Consider the following 21319-nt stretch of genomic DNA (forward strand, 5'->3'; position numbering starts at 1 on the left):
CCTGGGTGTGTTGCAAGTTTGTGTCACTGCCATTGTCACCAGGCTGACCATGTCTCATAGGAGATGACATTTATCCTAATTTTCTCCCAGACACTAGAGTGACCAGGTTCAGTTTTAGAGCAGAAATGGGTAAATGTGCTTCTCACAGTTATGTCTGGCAGATGTTAGAAGAGAGATCTGGTTTCCTCTGATCTTACACTGAGCCATCCCCAGTAGCTGACCAAGGCCAGTGTGGAGGTTTGACTTGCTGAGATGAGCAATTACTGCTTTTGAGAGAGCAGAGAGAGGCTCCATTAGCTACAGGAAGCCAATAGCTCTTCACAAAACACCCTTGATGTTCTCAGCTGGACTGTTGTTGGTGCTAATTTCAGCTCTTAAGGGAAGTTTTAATTTTCATACAGGACCAGAATATTTTTAGGAAAAAAGAAAGGGGTTTTTTTTCAGCTTTTGTCTCACTGCTACAGATACCAGTAGGTAAGAGAGACAACCCGAGTCCTCCAGGCAGTGTTTCCAAGAGCAGAGTAAAGGTAGATATGATGATTATGTTTAGTCTTTTGGTGGTCTTAGATCTTCCACAAACTGCAATTTCTCCTCTAGTGCAGTGTATTTATTGCAGCACCTGCAATAAAACAGCTTTAGTACAGGTCAAACCCAGCACAGTTTCAGCTTCATCGCTATAGTGAGGTGACAACAGTAAATTTCTTATGTTACACATGCTCCAAAGAAAAAGTGACCTGTAGAGTCCCTTCGTGTGCTCTGACTCTCAGTACAGAACCAGACAGTCATAGACCCATTAAGGCTGGAAATGACTTCCAGGTTCATTCAGTCCAACCTTTGACCAAACGCCACCATGCCAACTAAACCATAGCACTGGGGGCCACATCCAGTGGTTTCTTGAACACTTCTCAGAATTTTGTGGCTTTAAGTACCCATACTGGACTAAAACCTGCAACCTTGGTGTTATTAGCACCATGCTCTAACCAGCTGCGATAATCTCTTGCATGAAGTACTCAGAGAAAAATCTACCTTCATTTAAAGAAATGGAAATAAATTTTATTAGCTTAAGTTAATTTTATGAACAGGTGTGAAGTGACGTATGTTATAGTGATAGGAACATAAGTAAGTACATAAAAAATATCTCCCAGATGTTATCATGTAGAAATGAATGTTTTGTAGTGATAAGAWTTGGTCCCTGAGAATGAGATCAGAKCTGTGTTTCTATCTCCACCAGAATTACTATGGACTCTAGTAGATTGTTGAGTTGAATTAATTTGACTAAWTAAAATAGAATTTGTGTTTCTGAGTTGTATTTCTCCCAAACAAGAATTTAGAACTGTTTTTCTTATATTTTTCTTTTCTAGATCTGTATGCATAATTTTTTTCCCATGGATTTATTATAGAATAAATTAATTTGGAGGTACTGTCATGGGGCATTTATTTGATTCTCATTAGGAAGATCAAAACACACTTTTGAGCCACAGACTGGATTCTTAGTATGAAAAAATGTTCCTCCTGGTTGCAAAGACATGGTTTTGCAAACTAATGGAGCCTGAGATTCTATTTCTGGTACATATTAACTACATTTTCTGAGAACAAACCAATTTGTGTAATTACTCCAAATTCCTTCCACAGCTAGAAGTCTGTACAACTCCCTACTGATAGTCTTTTTGGGTATTATTCCCACATTCACGCACTTATTCCAGTTATATCTTTTACAGGAATACCACTTCAAGGGTACACTTTAGAGAGTATTTCATTGCTCATAAGGTTTTAGGTCATCCATGTAGTTTGAGGTTAGTTTTGCTATTTGCTTACTGGAGTGTCTCTTTGTTTACTTCTTATTCACGTATTCCAAAAGGACCTGAAATCCTTAAGCAATCCCATGATCCTGTAGTGGGGAACACCCCACAGACTGAAAGAAAGAAAATCTCAAGTGAAGAGAGCTTAAAGTAGCTAAGGTATAGGAACTGAATAGGTGTAGGAAAGGAGGAGAAAATGAGCCAAGTTTTCAGGAAAAACCAAGTAGGATGCAGTCTCTCTGAAATTAAATTAACTTAATACAGGTGGCTACAATGTACATGAGGAAGCAAAAATTAAAACCATCTCCTCACTGATACTTGATCTGTGCCCCAAATGCGCAATAGTGCTGAGAAATGCTGGTCCAAGGGTGATGGGTCATACACTTTGTTGTAGCCTGGTATGGTCAGCTCCAGAGCTCCTTCCCAAGGTGAGACAGGGAGTCAAACATTGCCTGTGTGGCACCAGTTTCCCTTCAGAAAACCATCAGAGAGGTGCCCGTGTGGGCAGCACAGGGGTGGGGACTGGCCACATCAGTCTGGTGACAGTGTCCTGTGTCTGCTCCAAGGACAGACCCCGAGGTGGATGGGCAGTCACTGCAGCAAGTGGAAGGAAAAATGGTGTGTGAAAGAAAGGAAATAATGAGGTTGGGAGAAACTGGGTGGGGGGAAAGGTGTAACACTGCTGATGGAAGGTAATACACCACAGGGATTGTCTTGCAGAGTGAAGCAGCCAGCCTGGCAAGGAGTGTCAGAACCACAGTGTGGGGGTCAGGAGCTGCATTTCTCCTCAGCACTGCTGATGTTGCTGGTTGTGGCAGTGGGACCTGCCCCAGGTGTGCTGCACTGCAGAAAATAACTTGAGGAGCAAAGAATGATTTCCATTGACCAGGCTGGTCGAGTGTGTTTCCCTGTGAGCAGCCATGCTCTGACAAACAGGCTCCTGTGCTGTCTTACAGTGCACCACAAACCAGAGGCACCCATATTTCATAGCTGATTTCAACAATAGTTTCCACATTTTGTAGAAAACAGAACAGGATTTCCTGATCAAAACAGAAAACTAACAACATGTCCTATGTATTTTCTTATCTTTAGCCTGATTTTGATTATTCTTTTTCATATTTGTAAAATAAAATCCAGCAGTATTTAATGTCAAGTGTCCAAAATGACTGCTGTGTGTGATGTAAGAGACTGCTGGCTTCTGAAAAAGCTGTAATTGTAATGCCTTTCCCTCCCTGCAGTAAATGGACATAAATATTCACAGGGCTGGGTGCATTAGGCTACGTAGATTATTCATACATTTGCTGGAACAAGTATTTGCAAATAAATGCTATTTAAAAAAAAAAAAGAAAAGCCCTGAAAACCTCCTTCATAGTCCTTTAACCAATGTTAGTGCATTACAACACAGCTGAATTTGGCAAGGCACTAATAGGGAAGTTTTTCTGAAGAGTAGATGGCAGTGAGAATTTAAGGAATGTTTGAATTGTGTTTCTAATTTTGCATACAAAATTGACATTGTGCAATACTGAATACATTTATTACAAGTGCAGTAGGGCTTACATCCCTATCAGTGAGACCAAGGGTGGAATTTTTTTGAGTCAAATCTGCTGGATTTTAGTTGAAATGTATACATTTTATTTGCAGAAGAGAAGAGGCAAATATTCATTTTGATTGTATTCCATTGCTACTTAGTTTTTCTTAGTTTCATTTGTTTTGCAGCACTCATGATTACTTCTGATTCAGTCTTTTTTTCCAATCAAGGATTATTATTATTTGGTAAGCATACCTTTCTCCTAAGAGAAAGGAAATTGCCTCACCCTCAGAGCAGAGTTCATCTTGTCTTATGTAGTCATATGCAGAGCAGATGTTGAGTCTGAGCCCCTGCTTCCATCTCTTTTTCTAGTTAATGAAGAAGGATGAGCACTTCTGGAGTAATTTATCTCTGAAATCCTTGTCAGGATGTCAGGGATTCCATACTGAAATTGTGAAACACACCATTTGGTGTCGAGTGTCAAGATGATGGTGTTTGAGTATCAAACCGTGGCTCAAAGATGATGGGGTGAACATCCTTATGAGCAACAGTCAATTCTTGGTGCCATGCCAATGACTTGGCAATGTGTTTATGAAAAAAAAGCCTTTGACTGGATGGAGTGTGACACTGTGGGATGTCCCGTGGATTTACAGTCTCAATTTCCAATTTCAGGGAGGAGAACATTGCTATTATCAGGGAAAAATACGAGGAAATCCTGTATCATATGTTGCCTTGTCAACATGCCATGGATTACAGTAAGTCTGCTGTTTTGTTTTTACTGACCTTTGTTTATTACTGTTTTAAGCAAAATCAAGTTATTCTTAATAATATATGTATATAGTAAAATAAGAGCAGTTTATTTTCCTGCTAGATTGTCACCAATTAAGTACTCAACAATCTTCAGAATTCCCTTTTTTTATCCTAAACTGAGGACTTATGGCAGTGGCCAGGTATTCTTTTAAGGTAATTTATTATAGAGTAGAAGTAGCTGAAAACATCCTATTCTGCAARAATAAAAACAAAGCCAATGAATCATTTGGAATTTGTGTTCTTTTCTTGTTGCTATAATGATTTATATTTTATTTCTTTTCTAGTCTCTTTACAAAGAAAATGTCAGTTTAGAGTTTAGCTTGCATTATCCATTTTTTTTAACAGAATTACTGGCCTTAAGCTGTGTGTATGGGATAATGCTTTGGATATTATAAAATCTCAAAAAATCTAGAAGAAAAGGTATAAGAGGGTGCAATATTTTTTTCTTTGAAGYACATAATTTTACTGGTAGTATAATTAAAGCTTCTGGTTGCAGAAAGCTGTGTATTGATTGCCACTACTTTTGGCACTATTGCATGATRCTAGTCAGGTTTTCAGATCAACCAAATGCCTGTCACATCTGGGAATTTCAGGATCTCAGCGCTTTTAGCAGTGACAGCAGCTTGAAAAGTCATGGCAGCAAGTGAGCCTGTGTGGAGATCATACGAGCTTTACCTTTTTCTGTGRAAGCAGGGTTTAGCTGATGGAAATCCTCTTCAGCCTCTTGTCTATCTRCAACTATTCTCTGGTTATGGTATCAGTCATATAAGTGCTTTCTTTTACAGCTGCTTTGCTTATTCTTTGTGTTGAAGGGGAGAATGCATGCGGAGGACTTAACCATCCTTGCACTTGTCTGATTTACAGCTGTGCAGCTCAAGAAACTTGAGCSCAGTTTGAAATATGGACAGTGAGCCTAAAAATAGTAGCTTCCTAATGCATCCTGAGCCACTGCATGGCTTCCATGGCTTCCATTAGCAGTGATCCATTAGGTCCTGGCCCCTGCTAACTCTTGGGAGAAAAAGCAGGCAGGAAGGGGAGCCTGCATATGTCTTGCTGCCCCTTTTTTGTGGGTTTATGCTTAAAACTGATGGTTCTATTGCTCTGTATTCTTAAACGGCTTGATATTAAAATTGGTCTCTTCTAAAGTTACATGATGAATGAGGCATTTTTTTAGTTGTATAATTCAGCTCTCCCTTGAGAGGTATCTCCCAGTCTCTCCCCCCTCCTCTCCCCCCTTTATTTTTTTCCCCTGATATAATGAAGTTTCCACTGAGTTCCTTCACCCAAGCTTACTCTAATCAGGCTGGTATTTTGAGCATCCAGTATTAGAAAGTAGTGTTTCCTGAGCTGTATTTAACTCACATTCTCTGACACTCCATTTCTATTATTACAACTAGCTCCTACACAGCTGATTTTAAATGATAAAAGGCATTACTGGAAACTCATTATGGCAATCAGAGCTCCYTAGCTTCAACCACAGTTTGGAGCATCTTGCTGGAGTAAGTCTATCTGGGCAGAGTTGTCTTCTATAAAGTCTGCAGGGCAGGACCTTTGCCTTCATGAATTTTGGGAAGTTCATAAGACAGAGGAGTTGTCTTTAAGAGAATAACATGCTTCGTATTTCTAAAGGTCATGCCAGTCTCCTCTTTTGTGTATCGGTACCTCTAGATCTTGGCCAGAAACAGCAGAATTTTTCATACATATGAAAAAATGTTGGGGTTCTTAATCATAAATTATGAGTTCTTCTGTTGGCAATGTCTGCTTTGTGTCCTTCCTTTTATTAATTAAATTGATCGCATGATTGGCTGACGGAATACCTGAAATTATGGACGTCTTCTTAATGACTTGGCTGAAGACAAATATATCTCTGCAACCTTACCTTCGAGCRAGCCGTTTTGCTTGGATTTGTGTTTTGTTTTCCGTGGGATATGCAGTATCCACGGTTTCCTGTGAGTGAACACAAAAAGGTTTGGAATGCAGACGCCAGCGGTTGCTGGGATATCAGGAGCTGYAGCGAGGGAGGCGAGGGCACAGCGGGCACGGCTGGGACATTGCTGCCGGCTKGTGGCCAATGGAAAAACTGCCGGCGCTGCTGGGAGTTAGGCTTTCCCGGCTGCAAATGTGATCATTGAAGAGTACACAGCGTGGAAATGCAGGCTTTTGAAAGGTTTTGCTATTGCTTTCTCTTTAACACATCCACGAGCGTGTGGTTTGCTCAGAGCACACACCACTACATGGTAGCTGGTTGGAAAAGAGCCATGGATGCTTTGAGTGGGCAGCTCGGGTCTGTGGGTCAGCTGTGACTATTATTCTTGTGGGTCAGCTGTGACTATTATTCTTGTGGGTCAGCTGTGACTATTATTCTTGTGGGTCAGCTGTGACTATTATTCTTGTGGGTCGGCTGTGGCTATTATTCTTGTCACTGCTGAGTGGCTCGGTCAGAGGTCAGTGCTGCTGGGAGCAGCAGTCTCACGAGAAGCTCTTCACTGACACTGCTTGCAGGTCACGCCTAACTAAAACTGCAATTAGAGGGAAGTTTTGCCCGATAAAGAGCTACCGAATCTTCCCCGATCTCTTCTTTTTCCCAGGCTGAGAAGCTTCATCAGCTGCTAGAATATTAAGCTTAGGTGTATAGACAGTATTTATTTATAAARAGTGGGCASAGGTAGTTTGAAAGGTGAAACAKCTTTACCTTGTAGTTATGCTCGCAYTTGAYACATSTTATACAGTCAGGAACCCAGGTTACTGCTGTGAATGTCAACTTTGGGGATTAAAAAAAATGCTGCATATAAAAAAAGAAAAGCATCTGGTCTTGTTGCTTACAACTCCTGTTTGTTTTGGGTGTTTTTAGGAGTAATGCAAATAAATAAACTATGTCGCTTTCATGCCACTGTTGTTGTGTGCCATGTGCYGAGTTTGAACTTACAGCTCATATTTATGGCTGAGCTTAAACACCTTAGTAGTTGCCCTTTGAAAGGGGCATGCTGATACAGCCTAATTCCAACCATGTGTGYATGCAACTTCAATACAGGCAAATTTATTTAAAAAAATATTCTGATTTGGTTGAAGATCACAATGTATTGATAAAAGGATAACCTTTKTTTAATGCTTGTATCAACACTTTAAATTAAATGCTTAGGGAAGAGTTTATAAAAAACCCATTAAAATCTAAGAATAATTCAATTCAATAACATTTTTATTTAGAGAAAGCTATGCATATGTTGTGTGTTCCTAAAGACAGGTCCCTTATTTATGTGTTGCAGGTAGCTATCTATTGCATGGGAGCGGGGGCTTTGAACTGGATTTTCTACTGGCTAAATTAGTCCATTTTGTGGTGTTTAAATGTGATGTAGAGCAGATTCGTGGAAGAAAGAAAAGCCTGCTTCACCGCAGGAGAAAATCTTTTTGAAGTGAAGAAACAGAAGATTGATCCACARTTGCATTCAGTTCCTGAAACAATTTGAAACTCTTCCTTTTCTAAATATTACAKTGTTAAAGTATATTAACTTTGAGAAGTTACTTCTATGTTGTACTAGTATTTGTTTATTAAATCTGTATTTACATTTCCTGCTCTTGACAGTGGGATGTTCTATGATGGGAATCATACTTTCCTTATTGAGCCAGATGAAAACTACACTTCAGATGTAAGTAGAATTTAGAGTAATCCTGCTGTGTTTGTTGAGTGCAGTTATCCATGGGTGCAGGCATGAGGCCATTGGACCAAAGGGTCATCCCCTCATTCCAACTCAGCTTGCATGTGAGATTCCATCTTCACAGACAAAAGCAGACCTCCAAAAATTAGGCAGTGGTGGCTCTCTATGTAAGTGCTTGCTCTGGAGCAGTGCAGCACCAGATGAGGGTCCCTTGGAGGCAGCAGCAGGAGCCTGTGAGTGCCCTGTCCCCTTCTTTGGCACCTCCTGCTCTGGGTTTGTGATAYCCCTCTCCTCCTGGCTCATCCTTGRCTCCAGTTCAGCAGCTCCTGWGGCTCTCATTGACTCTCCCTGGGCAGCTCTGGGAGCCAAGCTTAAGCCTAGCTCTAGGTGTGCTCAGCCACTGTGTTCCATGCACTTGGATATTTCCAATAAATGGTGATTATCTGTGGCATGAGCAATCACACTGCAGTTGGGAAAAGAAGAATGTAGATAATGGTGCCTTGCAACTTGCATGTTCACTGGTGTGTATGTTGGGTAGCAAGAACCTTTGGAACTGTCTGTTTAATGCTCATGAGATGGATTAATTTYTCCTGGTTTAATATGTGCAATTATTTACTATTTCAGGATGACTTCCATTTCCACTCTGTTTACAAATCCAAGTTGTTTGAGTTTCCTTCGGTTGACSTGCAATCTGGTATGATTTTTTAATATCCATGATTTACTGAGTGTTTCAGTCTAAGGCTAAATTTGTTGATTGTGTTTGTTAGATCCTCTTGTAATAGTATATTTATATATATATACCTTTGTTTTTTCATTTAAATAAAAAAGTACTGAAAAAGAAGGTATTTTGAAATGGTGAAATCACGGCAAAAGAACCTGAAGTGCTGAAAAAGCTCTGAATAAAAYGAATTAAGCTTCTCCTAGACCTTAATGTTGCGATACATGTTTCTCTTAACAAGCCTTGTGGTATATGGGCTATATTATGTGCTAGTAGTTGTGGAGAGGAAAAAACTGAGGCAGACTGCAGATGATGAAAATAAACACCACATTGCTAGTGGCTGATAACTCTTCATGGATTTTTCCTGTTTTGAGATAGAGGGTGAGTACCATGGTGTGAGCATAAGCCTGGGAGAYGAGAAGTTGCTGAATGTCATTGCTGCTCAGTGACTTTCATCTCCAGTCTGATCAGCATCTTTCACAGTACATGCACTTCAGTGCAAATGAATTTGGAGGCAGAAGTGGTTTCAAGTGCTTGTAGTGATGAATGCCCATATTGTGTGTGGAGGGAGAAAAAAAGTTTTTTTTTTAAAAAAAGGGTTTTCATCTGAGAGGTTGGCTTGTTAATACAAGCTAAAGTTGCAGTATTTATGACATATGCCCATTCTGTCAAGGATTTTCCAGTTTTACCGATGCATTTTCCAGATCTACAGTAAATATCCTGGATAAATATAACTGTCCTTCATAGGCACTAACATTTTGGTAGAAACCACCTCTAGACCAAATTCTTCAGGAGATCTAGAGATGTTAAATCATCTTGTTACAAACTCTTTGTCCTATGGTAACATTTGGATCTGAGATCTTATGGTCCTGAGTACTGCACGCAGATGGGTCCATCCCTGGAGTGCAGTTCATGCAGGTTTGCCAGTTGTKAAGCAAAGTGGAATCATTCAGGGAGCTAATGAGGTTAAAAAAGGGGGAAATTGCTGCAATTGGGTCTCCTTAATTTCAGTTCTGAAGAAAGAATCTGTCTGAACCTAAACAAAACAATGTCCCACCTTGRTGCCTCCTGTCCTGTGATGATTGCCCAGGCGAGGTGGAGGCAGCGTTGGGGTGGAGGGACAGCACAAAAGTGTGATATTTTTATCTGTGTCACAAAACTTCTGGCATACCTGCACCTCATACTCGTACCATGGTTACTCCTGGGCCTGCAGGGATGGTAGTGCAATGAGAACAATTTATTGAACGTAAGGTCAAATAATTAACTCCATCTTTTTTCACACTTTTTGAGGACATATCATTCAAAAGATTGGAAATAATGCAACCAGTGCTGACTTTGAAATAAATCTTCTGTTAGGTTGTTAAACTAGGAGACTGCTAGCAGTGGTACTTGCGAGGTAACTAAACTGCTTCATAAGATTTCTTAATAGTGAAATTTTTTGTTTTCAAGWTTTAGGAATAGGATTGTTTTCTACTTTTAAAATTACTAAAAGGAATTAATTGCAAGTAAATACACAGTTTCACCTCCACCAAAGCATCTTGATGAAAAAAACAACCTGTCAAGCTAGGGCTTCATTGTTTTGTTTTGTTTATTTGTTTTCACACAAAAATACAGACATGCTTGTAATTRTTTTGGTTTTACTATAGGTAACAAATAAATAGTTGCTGGCTCTGCTGTACAAAGCCCAGCATATGACATAATGGAACATGTTGCCATTTAGATTGAATTAGAGTGACAGGATTGTAGAAAGGGTTAAAAAGGAAATTCAGTGCTAGTCTGCTCAGTTATACAAGTATCTGTAATGTGGATAAGAGGTACAGGGTGCTAATCTTCCATCACTTTTTGTTTGGGATCTCATGTATGGAGAAATTAGCTTTAATTCACAGTCTACTCTCCCACATGCCCATATTTGTTTTTGTGAAATTGTTTGAAAAGGTGTTTCTGATATTTGTAGTGAAAACTACAGTCCCTTTTTTTTATTATATCCTCATTAGGAAACCCACCTTTTTTCTTTATCGGTGATAATTTACCTCTGTCTGTAAGTCATCCTCCACGCACAATTGCAGCTCGAGAGGATGAGAGCTCCACCAGTATCTCTGCTTGGTCCTGCCTCTTCCTTGCAGTCTGGAGAGGTCTGACCTCTGTCTTGACTTTTTTTCTTTCTTTAAATAATATTTGTAATTAATTGCCTAAAGTATTGTCGTGATTGATTTTTTTTAAAGGTACCACAACAAAATTATTATTAGTAGTAGCTAGGACTGTGCTGGGATATGCCATCAGTGTTTTTATATGCGTTACTATTCTCATAATTTATCAATTTGACTGGCCTAAGGAGATTTTCCTTGAAGTCAAGATTTTTCTCTTATCTTTAAAAGAGTGTCTGTTTAAGGTAAGATTTCCACTCAGCACTGCATTAGGAATGAACTGGATAGATCACCAGCTTCAATATTGGTGTTAGAAAGGGAAAAATTTCAAGGGATTACTCAGTATCAGTGATAGTAAAAGCACACAGTATTRTATCATGGTTCAATAGCAATGTACTTTACACATTCTTTTGCTCCCTGGGTACTAAAAAACTCCCACAAGCTGTTGCAGAAAAGAATTTGTTRTACTGTACTTTGCAATGGTCTGAGGAATAATGAGGATTTTAAATAAGGAAAGCTTGGACAGATGACTTGGCACATTTAGAGCATTTGAATTTGTGTTTACTAGACTCTGTTTTTTCTCACAATATCTGTTGAGATGTGTGATGCCCTGACATGGTCTTAGATAACATAATGTTATCAAAGGTAATGTTTTTCAAATAATACATAACAGATGTGCTTTTCTTTTAAGGTCATATGAAAAATATGCAGATATGACACTTAGGAATGTGGTTTAGTGGGACTTGGAAGTATTAGGTTTATGGTTGGACTTGATCTGGGCAGTCTTTTCCAACCAAAATGRTTCTAYGATTTTGTGAATATTCATTACTATTTTTCAAAGTAATATATTCCTAGCAGAATAAGTATCTGCTAGGCTCTCTCAACCATCAACATTCCCTGTGATTTTGCTGGTCATGTTCTTTTGCCTGAGGGCCCTTGGCTGGAAATGCACCCTGTGTGGGTTTATCCATCTTGTGAATTGTGTTAATGTGTTAATGTGTTAATGGTAATGGCTGCATCATTTCCCTTTAGAGATGACTGAGTTCCAGTTGTGGATAAAATAATCACATTTCCTGGTAAAATTATCTGAGACCCTGTATAGATATCATAGATTATTATTTTTTTATTGATTGAAAAGTGTTATTTTTACCACTTTCATTACCTGTATTATAAAACCAAAAATTACAGGTTGAGATCCAGTTGTGTGGCACAAAAACACCATCTAAACTAATTAACATACATAAAGCATATTCAAAAACATTGTAAAAAAGTTTTCTAGATTCAGTTTCTCATCATTGCAAGCTCAAAAGTCTGCAGGTCTGTAAGCAATAAATAGGGACCTTTGGGTGTGATTTAATTTCTTTTTGGTCTTTTTCTAAGGAAAGTCCTCAAGTTCATCGGTGTAACCGTGAAACCATTTTAAAGCAGAGAGCCTGTAATTGTTCAGGTTGCTCCATGAAAAGTTACCTGCACACCTCACGTACCAAAATGACACTACAGTCCCCAGAATTGCCCAAGACAATACCAGTTAGTCATGCTTTGTTTTCCTGGTTTGTCTTATTAGTAATTTGCCACTCCTGGTTAAGATTAGCAGTTAGGCCTGGCAATGTTTTGTCCGAGGGGCAACTCATTGGCAACTCAAGCCATTTGTGTTTTAAGATTTTGCTGATGTGGCAGCCCAAATTCCTGTCAACATTGTTTTTAATCCCATTTTCGAATGTCATGCAGAAATTGTCCAATTAATGTACAGCAGGTAGGAAGTTAACCTGTGAGAAACCTTCTTGTCTCACCAGCTAAGCTGAACTGGTCAGGAATTTGTAACACAACCAGAAGGTGTGTACAAAGATATGTGAGCTGGRAGTCCTTTAATTTGCACAGATCCATAAACCCTATAGCACTATAGAGGTGCTGTTAACCCTGTAGGACTATTTATTTCTCTACAGGACTGGTAAAATCATTCTGGCATAGTGAAAGATGTTTTCCTGGAGATTGAAAGGATGTCAAAAGCTGCAGAAAGCACAAAGGAGAGAAAGCAGTAAAGGGAGAAAGACATGATTACAACTGAAGCAACTGCAAATATTTAATTTACATGTCTCAGAGAAAGGTCTTTGGGACAATAGAAAACATATTTACACAAGACAGACAAAGAGGTTTATTTTGTATAGGGAAAAGAGAGGCAGGGACTATGAACCTAAAATGAAAGATGTAAAATTATTTCTTGGATGTTTGAAAGGGTGAGAGCAAGTGTTGTCTTCTGCTTAGTTTATAATGTGTCCTTTTCCGTGAGTGGCTAGTAATACATTTGGTGAAAAGGATTTGGCAAAAGAATAAACTACTTGATTCTTATGATTAGAGGTTTAAGAAATTAAAGACACAGGGGGATTAGCAGGGAGKAATATTGTGTTGGTAAGTGAGCACTGCCAAAATCTCATAAGGTTTCTCCCAACTCTGACATACTTTGCTTTGTGAATATAATCGTCTTAAAGCATTAATTCTGCCTTCCATGCTCTTCTTATTAATTTAGGTAGCTATTGCAAGAGCTCTGTGAATGTCTGCTGAATTCCCAAAAATGTGATTCACTCCATGGAAGCACTATGCTAATAATATTTCATGCCCAGTATTGGTGAAGTTTTGGCATAGAACATCTGCTGTGCTTTCTGAAGCGTGACACCCACAGATCATCTGTTTCAACAGATCCAGATTATCACTAGTAGAGTTTTTAATAACAGCCCTGTTGCTGGGAAGCATCTGTAGCCTTGCCTCCCTTCTAGCTGGAAACTTGAAAAAATGAGTTGTTGCCACATCTGGAGTGCTGAAGAGTGCCATACTACTGTCATGCTGCATCAGGGTCACTAATTGCTGGGCTATATTTTTGTAAATATTCAATGTATTTGTCTGTGTTTTTTGCTTAGAGTTCTGGCAGATGAATAGTACATCACAGGATTTTGTTGTAAGGCCAAGACACAAAAGAAGGAAAAGGCAGGTATGTGCCAATATGCTTGTTTATAAGGAATAAGCCATTAAGTTTGTTTCATGTCTGCTGAGTTAATTTGTCCAGATGGAGTCCTGCTGCTCCTGCTGGTTTGGCATGAAATCCCTATATCAATACAGCTAATACCAAAAGAGGTGTCTAATGTAGGCTAAACATTGATGGTTCTCTTGGACATTGTCTTCCTGAAGAGTTAGGAAATTTTTAAATACTGCTACATTGAAAATTAAAAAGTAGGTAAAATATTTTTGTTCATTTTGAATATTGTTTTATCAGAAACTCCCATAATGAAACCCTTTTTTTTAATGTTGCAATAATGAGCGGTAGTTAGTTTATCTCACTTTATTTTGTTTCAAAATAAATATTCTAAATGGACACTTGATTCCCTGTTTATTKAAGTGGGGGAGCCACTAAGTGCAGATGTTTGTTACCATTTACACTCTCTCTGTATTGCTGGACACTCTTAGAGTTGCATTCTCTCTGTAGGTTCGTCAGATTCCACGTAAAGTTGAAGAGGAAACAAAATACATTGAGCTGATGATTGTAAATGATCATCTAATGGTAAGACATTTCAGCATCTTACAATTATAATAAGCATCAAATTGTCTTAATTTATCCAGAGAGCATAGGCAATAAAGWACAATATAAGGCCAGAATAAATTCAGTCTGTCCTTCGTACTCATTAACCACTGATGAAGTTTGTTTTGAATTTTGGCAGTTTCATTTCACCAACAATGCACCTAGGCCTGAGTATCTGAAAGGGTCATAAAGTGACTAATGTCAGTGTGACTTAAGCTGATGATTTTCTTCCTGGCTTTCTTGAGCATTTGTCTTAGTTACAGCCACTCAGCAATCAATAGTTCAGTTATTTCAATTGTGCAGCAGCTGTTGACAATGGGGAGGTTAACAGTGACTAGATTTTTTTGGGATRTCCCAATCAATGTAGAGAAAATTATTATGTTAACTTGTATACTTTCTCTGAGAGAATACAGTAGGGTTTTTAAGAGAGTGAAAAGAGGCTTAATAATGGTTAGTRYACTGAAGAAAAGCCACACTCATTCAGGTGGGAAAAGGCACAGATTTATGTCAGTGAAGATGATTAATAATTAAGGAAGGGAGAATCAAAGGAAATGGCAAATTCTTCATCACTTGCAGTGTTCAAAAGTAGTTTCAAACATGAACAACAGGATTCAACCTTGAAGTAATTGGATAAAATTCAGCCTAGTAGTGCCCATTTGACTGGTGACATTAGATGATTTTATAGTCCCTTATGGCTTTAAAATCAAAATGTTTCTATGAATTTTATCTACCCCTTCTGCAACGTGCAGCAATTCTCCCAAGTAACACCTGAACTGGCAAAAATAGACATGAGAGTGCACAAGTGTACAAGGAGTGTGCCACTGTCCTTGGACAGCGTACTCCCCCGCCAGCTCAGTTTGGTGAACATAGCAATAAATTCTTGAATTAAAGCTAATAATACTGGATGCAGTTTCCCTAAATTGATGTAACTGTGTTTGGTCCTAAAGACCTGAAGCCACAACTTTTCCCTTGAACCCTTGGGTAGATTTTCTTCAAGGACAAAGTTTCCTAATTTTGTCTAATCACAGCTACCGCAAGAGTCACCCCATTTAGGGGTTTATTCTCTGGGGCAAATGCCTGTGAATGTCCACGATCAAAGAAGCCAAATAATTTCCTCCTGCAGGAAGGAAATAGAATTTGTGGACTTAACTTCCTTATTTTTGGGGTTTTCCCCCCTGCATTCCTTCTTGAAAGGATGCCTTTCCTATGCCCTACTTGTGGGGGAGCTTCTTCTTGCTCACTAAAAAATCCTTACTTCCAGAAAATGGGGACAACTTTCATTCCAAAATCAAGCATCATGGGGCACAAGACAGTTAACATTTCTGAAAACCGTGCACACTTTGTCTTGAATTCGTATGAGATACCTGTGACTTCCATGCCCATGATGCTCATTCATAACTGTGTTTTTTCTGCAAATAGGTGTACCTGGACAGCTGTCTTCAGTGTTGTTTTTATAGCACTGCATTACAAATTCCAGTAAAGGTGCCACTGGAGTCTGATTACTGAAGTGATTTGAACCAGTTACTGTGGCATTATGGGAGTGTGATACTATACAAGAAGAAAAACAGAACACTTAAGAGGGAAATTTTTATTTTTGAAAGGGAGTCTGATAGATTAAAACACAGATGCAGCCACTTCTGGGATTAAATGTCTAAAGGAGTCTCATCTATGGAAGTTTTTGTTGCTGATTTCTGCATTGGCATTTATGATTAATTTTTAAATTGCAAACAATAAAGATAATGAAGAGAGTAACAATACATTTTAGTTCTTATAGCATTTTCCAGTAAGATCCTATGGTACTTTCCAAACAGGAATTCACAGATCCTCACAACAGCTGTTGTAAAGTATAATGTGCATTTCTGCGCAATTTTCTGCTGTTCTTTATTTTCATTACATTCAGCAGGGGAGACAAAACCTTGTGCAGGGGYTTTGTGGTTGATATAATTTCTTTTTACTTCATGGTGTTTTTCTGAAATCTGTACATGTTACTGGTCTGTGCTTGTTTCACAGTGTAAAAAGCACCGCTTGTCAGTCGGCCATACCAACAGCTATGCTAAATCAGTTGTGAACATGGCAGATTTAGTAAGTATCACTCAAATATGTGTTCTTTTACATGTGAGATGAGTMATGAGATTCTCCTGATGACAAACGCAGGAGCTGTCAGTTCATGGTATACCAATAATAATGTATGTGAAAATCACAAATTTTCATCTAGAACCACAATCACCTATAAAGCCTCTGTCTAATATAATGCATTAGAGGGTTATTTTTTTGTGGCTTTAAACATTTCAGTGGATCAGTCCCTTGAGTCTGAGTTTTAAAGAGTGCCTCAGAAATGACAATTTCTAGCACAGGATCCTTGTGTTGACAACTTGAAAYCCAAAAGACAATCTGAAATTCTGATGCATTAAAATTTCTCAAGAAACACTTCATTTGAGTAACTGAGTTAGAATAGGGTCATACAGGTGGACTATGTGGATTATATTTGTGATGCTAAATCAGATGTGGTGCTAACTTTYGCACCTCACCCCAGAAAAGTATTAAGAGAAAAAGAAAAGTATTACTAGAAGCAGAAAATACTTGCAAGTATTTGGTAAGGAGTACTAATACACAGTGTTGAAAGGATGACCCTTTTTTTATGATTCAGCCAGCATGAGTTGAAATACTCCTGTAGATGTATATAACAATGAGAAATATGGTTTTATAGATCATTATTCCACTAAGAGAGCCCTTATGTGTCATTGGGTGAGCTGGACCCATTAATTTCAAATCTTTGAACTATTTGGAATGTAGTAATTTAAAAAAAATTCCATCTTTCTTCTATGTACCTCTGCCTGTGTAGTACCTGCAAGGGATCTTTTTGAAGGCTAAGAGAACTGATTGAAGAATTAGGCCTGAAATTTTGTTTTTATGTTTGTTTGTTGGTTTTAAGGGAGATAAAATCRCCTAGGAGAACCTAAACTATGCTAGAATAAGCTAAATATTTAGTTACGTAAAAATGCAAGCTRTTACAAAAAAGGGGTAAACCTCGCYTTTGTTCTATTTGACATAATATATTTGTTCATTCTGTTAATGTACTAGATATATAARGAACAACTTAACACCAGGATAGTATTGGTTGCCATGGAAACCTGGGCTACTGATAACAAGTTCACCATATCTGAAAACCCCTTGGTGACTCTACGTGAGTTTATGAAATATAGGAGGGATTTTATCAGAGAGAAAAGTGACGCAGTTCACCTTTTTTCGTACGTAACCTCGTGTGATGTTTTATTACTGGGKTTTTTTCTTTCCTTGGGGGTTGCTTCTCACAAGTGGCTGATGCATCTCCTTTCTGTTGTGTGTGTAATCCACAATAATTCAGAAAATAATGTTTTGAATGGGGAGGTGGGAAAATCCTAATGTACAAAGTGCCTGCCAGTGCATCTAGAGGTTTGACTCTCAATTTAGTTTTAACATACTAAGCCTGAGCTGCATGCGCTGTAATCCTTTGTCATTCTGTGCAATCACCTACTCCACAAGCGCAGCCACCTGAAGGGTCATGCATGGTTCCACCTCAGAGATTGGCTTCTTCAGCAGTAGAGCACGAATTATTTAARGGCAGAACATTGGTTTTGAAACCAATGAGGTTTTCTGCTTCAGTGCACTATGACCTGCTTTACTTTGTTGAATGACCTGCATGCTGCAGGATTACTGAAGTGTTTCAGCTCCTCCAAACAGTTTGTTCTCCAAGACATTTGAGCTATAAGAAGACTAAACTGAATATATATATATATATATATATTTTGTTATCATAAAATATATCTGCAAATATACAGGCAAGGTTCGTGGCTGAGATTTTTGGTCCACAAAAGACATGCCGGATGAATATGTCTGTTTGAGTCCTTTTTTGTCTCTGCTGACTGTTGGTGAAGCTTGTAAGAATAAACTTAACCTAAACACCTCACTTAACATGACTTCACTAGGATTCCAGGATATCCAAGCCCAGTATCCACCCTCAGGATTTTTKCACATGCCTAATTACTGCCACTGATTTTTTGCCTCGAAGAAAGCTATTGAGGTCTGCAAGTGGTGCTTGCAGTTTTTGGTTTCTCTGTGTCTCAGATATTTATCTCTTCTATGGGACTCAGATTTTCTCATATTCTTCGTGTATCTTCTCTGGTGACATTGTAAAATCTTTGTGGGGGAGGTGTTGTGAATGTGTGTGATTGACTAGGACAAAAGAGATCCTGATTTGGCCTGTGGCTGGGATTCTGGATACCACTGTAATGCTAATTCCAGTGCTATCCATAGCATCACCACCAAGGGTGTTTGAGGTTTTGCATTCATAGATTGTTTAGARATAGGAATTTCTGAAATTGTGTCTGTGACTGAAACACAGCTAAGTTGGGAGGTGAGGATAGCTGGTGTGATGGTACAGTGGTTACACATGAGCTTCCACCTTTAGCACAGTTAGCCCATTGTGAACCTTCTTGGTGTTTTCCTGTTCTCACTTGAGAAAAGTAAATTTGCCAGGTGGATCAGTACTCTCAGGTGGAGCAGAGTATATTTTGCCACCAGGAACTGGCAGTCATTCATGCTGATGTGGCCAGCACCGAAGTRGTGATTAGGTTTAGGCTGGGTGCATCTGTTCCTTGGATGAGATCGGCTGTARTTCCAGGGAGTTTTCACCTACCTCTGCATCTTCTGCTAATGCATCTCCCCTTGRGTTTTACCACATCAGCTCTGCCCAGTTAGACACGTGTTGTTTCACTGGTGTGTTGGCAGCATGGGGGCCTCTCCTGTACGCTGCCTGAAGCATGTGCCAGCAGAAGGCACTCACTACAATAGGATGGCAAGAAACAGAAGGCTGGGGAGATCCAGATGGTTTGGCAGAATAGTCCCCTTCTTATATTAGATAGTCTGAAAAGGAGGAGGGAGGATGGTATAACGTTTCTGGAGACAATTTGTTGTGTGAGGTTTGTGAGTGGTTATCTGTTTTTCCCACTTGCTTTTCCATAGTTTGCAGCATAGTGATGGCATCCAGCATTTGTAAATGCCAGCTTCTCATTTGGAAATCAGAAGGGTAGATACTGAGGAATAGGCAGGGGCAATACTCATGGACTGAGCAGGGTAAACTTCCTTTTCTTTTCCTTTTTGTCAAAGGGGGAGTCGATTTCAGAGCAGTCGAAGTGGTGTAGCCCACACTGGAGGAATCTGCTCCTTGCTTAAAGGTGGAGGTGTGAATGAGGTAGGTGGGGACAATGGTATGAGCAAAAAGTGGTGGAAATTTATCTGCATGGAATTTATCAGTGCAGACATGTTCCTGAAAATATTTTGTTTTTTTATTTTTTTTGCTAATGCAGAATCTTAGTGCAGCTCTATAGAAGGGACACTTCAATGAAGAGTGATGAATGAATAAAGTCAATATAGATTCACATACACTTTTCAGTAATTTCTGCAATATTCTGTCATTCATATTTGCAGCCACAATGCCAAGAAAGAAACAGACTTTCTCTTACTTAGCTTGTCTATAAGCCAGTGTTTAGCTTTTGTCTAGCTACTCTGAAGTAAGAATTCTAGCACTGTGTATCTGATTCTGTCTTTTTTTTGCCTTGATATGAGAAAGGCTTCACTTGAATCTGAGATACCTGTGCATTGCTGATTACTTTTCCTACCTTGCTTGTTTTTCTCAGTTTGGAAAGCCAGACTTAATGGCAGTTACCCTGGCACAGACYTTGGCCCAAAACATTGGCATTTTCTCAGACAGGAGAAAACTTCTAAGTGGTAAGTTTATTTGTTTTTTCACAGTCTCTCAAGAGAAGACTCTTAAAAGGTGACATCTTTCTGATATGTACTTTTTGCTTTTGTTTCTCACACTGTTGATATATTTTTATTTCTTACAGTAGAATGAGGAGGGACTGACATTAATTTTTGCTCTACTTGAGTAAATATATAATATTTTCCTCATAATTCTTGGCAGCACTGGTGTCACCATTTCATCCAAAATAGATCATAAAGGTSCCTGCCACTTCCATTCATTTCAGGGAGTCTGTTGTTGCACAAACAGACGGAATGGCTGCCATTTATGACACAAGGGTGGAAATAGATGTGATTGGAGCTGGGGATAATGAGGAGGCCCCTCAGTACTGTCATTTAGAACAATTTTGACAATAAAACTTTTAATCTCTTTTGCTTGATAGATTTCCACTTGTAGATTAGCCAAATCTCCTGTATTTTCTATCCTACTGCTACCATTTCTTCACTGTAACCTTGGTATTCAACTTCTCGGTTACCCCTGTTTATCTGCAATGCTTTAATCTCCACCACTCTGCTCGCAACAAGCACCTCTCCTTCCTGCTTCCATGTTATATGAAGTCCCAGCTTGATATGATTAAAAAATAAAAATACAATTTTGAAACAATTTAGATAATAAACTGGAGTGCTTACCGGATCACGTGTGCTTATGTGGCCTACATTAAAAAAAAATAAATTACTAGATTGAGTAGTAGAACTCTGCTTAGGTGGATTTTGTTTTCAGGCATTGTAAAAACAATATATAATGCAGAGATACATCTGCATTWAAAGGTTTTTTGCAGATTATATAATACTATTTTTAAAAATACTCAGAAATGTAGGATAGATGTTCTGTCCTACAGACATTCAGTATTCATTTTCCAGCCACACGTTTTTGAGCTGATGTAGGGGCAGGGAAAAAGTGAAAACTATAATAGTGGTGATTCCCTTTCTTTATGGCTGAGAGGGGCAGGACACTGTTTTGGTGGAGAGAGAGGATGATGCAACTGTTGGACAGAGCTTCATTTCCTTTCTGGTTTTACTTTTAAAATGRAAGCAATAAACTGRTATTCATGTGCRCAGTAASACAAGTTACAGAATGTRTAAGTGGAAAGCATTTCTACTGMAACTGRAACAAGACACAGCTTTGAAAGTGGAGGATTGAGACCAGAGCAAAGTGAACCCAGACAGCTGGCAGGGCAGAAGGGAGTTGCATGGAATGGGAGGCAGGCAGGGAAGGGAGGGAGAACAGAGGAAGAAGCTGATGGATCCTGCTGTACTACCTTGTKTCCATGCTTTTTTTATCTSAATTAYTGTTTGGGGT

At 38.9% G+C, this 21319-nt stretch overlaps 1 protein-coding gene across 3 annotated transcripts in view; it reads left to right on the plus strand.

Annotated features, from left to right (window-relative positions):
- The first annotated feature begins 3997 nt into the window (after positions 1 to 3997).
- Positions 3998 to 21319, plus strand: part of ADAM22 (ADAM metallopeptidase domain 22) — a 53672-nt gene continuing 36350 nt past the window's right edge. For all 3 annotated transcript variants that reach the window (XM_057381126.1, XM_057381125.1, XM_057381128.1), the window contains exons 1-9: positions 3998 to 4082; positions 7718 to 7781; positions 8415 to 8484; positions 13565 to 13635; positions 14128 to 14202; positions 16231 to 16302; positions 17302 to 17468; positions 19366 to 19450; positions 19896 to 19986. In XM_057381126.1, the coding sequence (XP_057237109.1) occupies positions 7722 to 7781; positions 8415 to 8484; positions 13565 to 13635; positions 14128 to 14202; positions 16231 to 16302; positions 17302 to 17468; positions 19366 to 19450; positions 19896 to 19986 (691 nt within the window). In that variant the 5' untranslated portion in view covers positions 3998 to 4082; positions 7718 to 7721. The remainder of the gene's footprint in view (positions 4083 to 7717; positions 7782 to 8414; positions 8485 to 13564; positions 13636 to 14127; positions 14203 to 16230; positions 16303 to 17301; positions 17469 to 19365; positions 19451 to 19895; positions 19987 to 21319) is intronic.

This window comes from Malurus melanocephalus, unplaced genomic scaffold, assembly GCF_030028575.1.
Source record: "Malurus melanocephalus ecotype Western Australia unplaced genomic scaffold, MMel_1.1 scaffold_492, whole genome shotgun sequence".
Lineage (NCBI taxonomy): Eukaryota > Metazoa > Chordata > Aves > Passeriformes > Maluridae > Malurus > Malurus melanocephalus.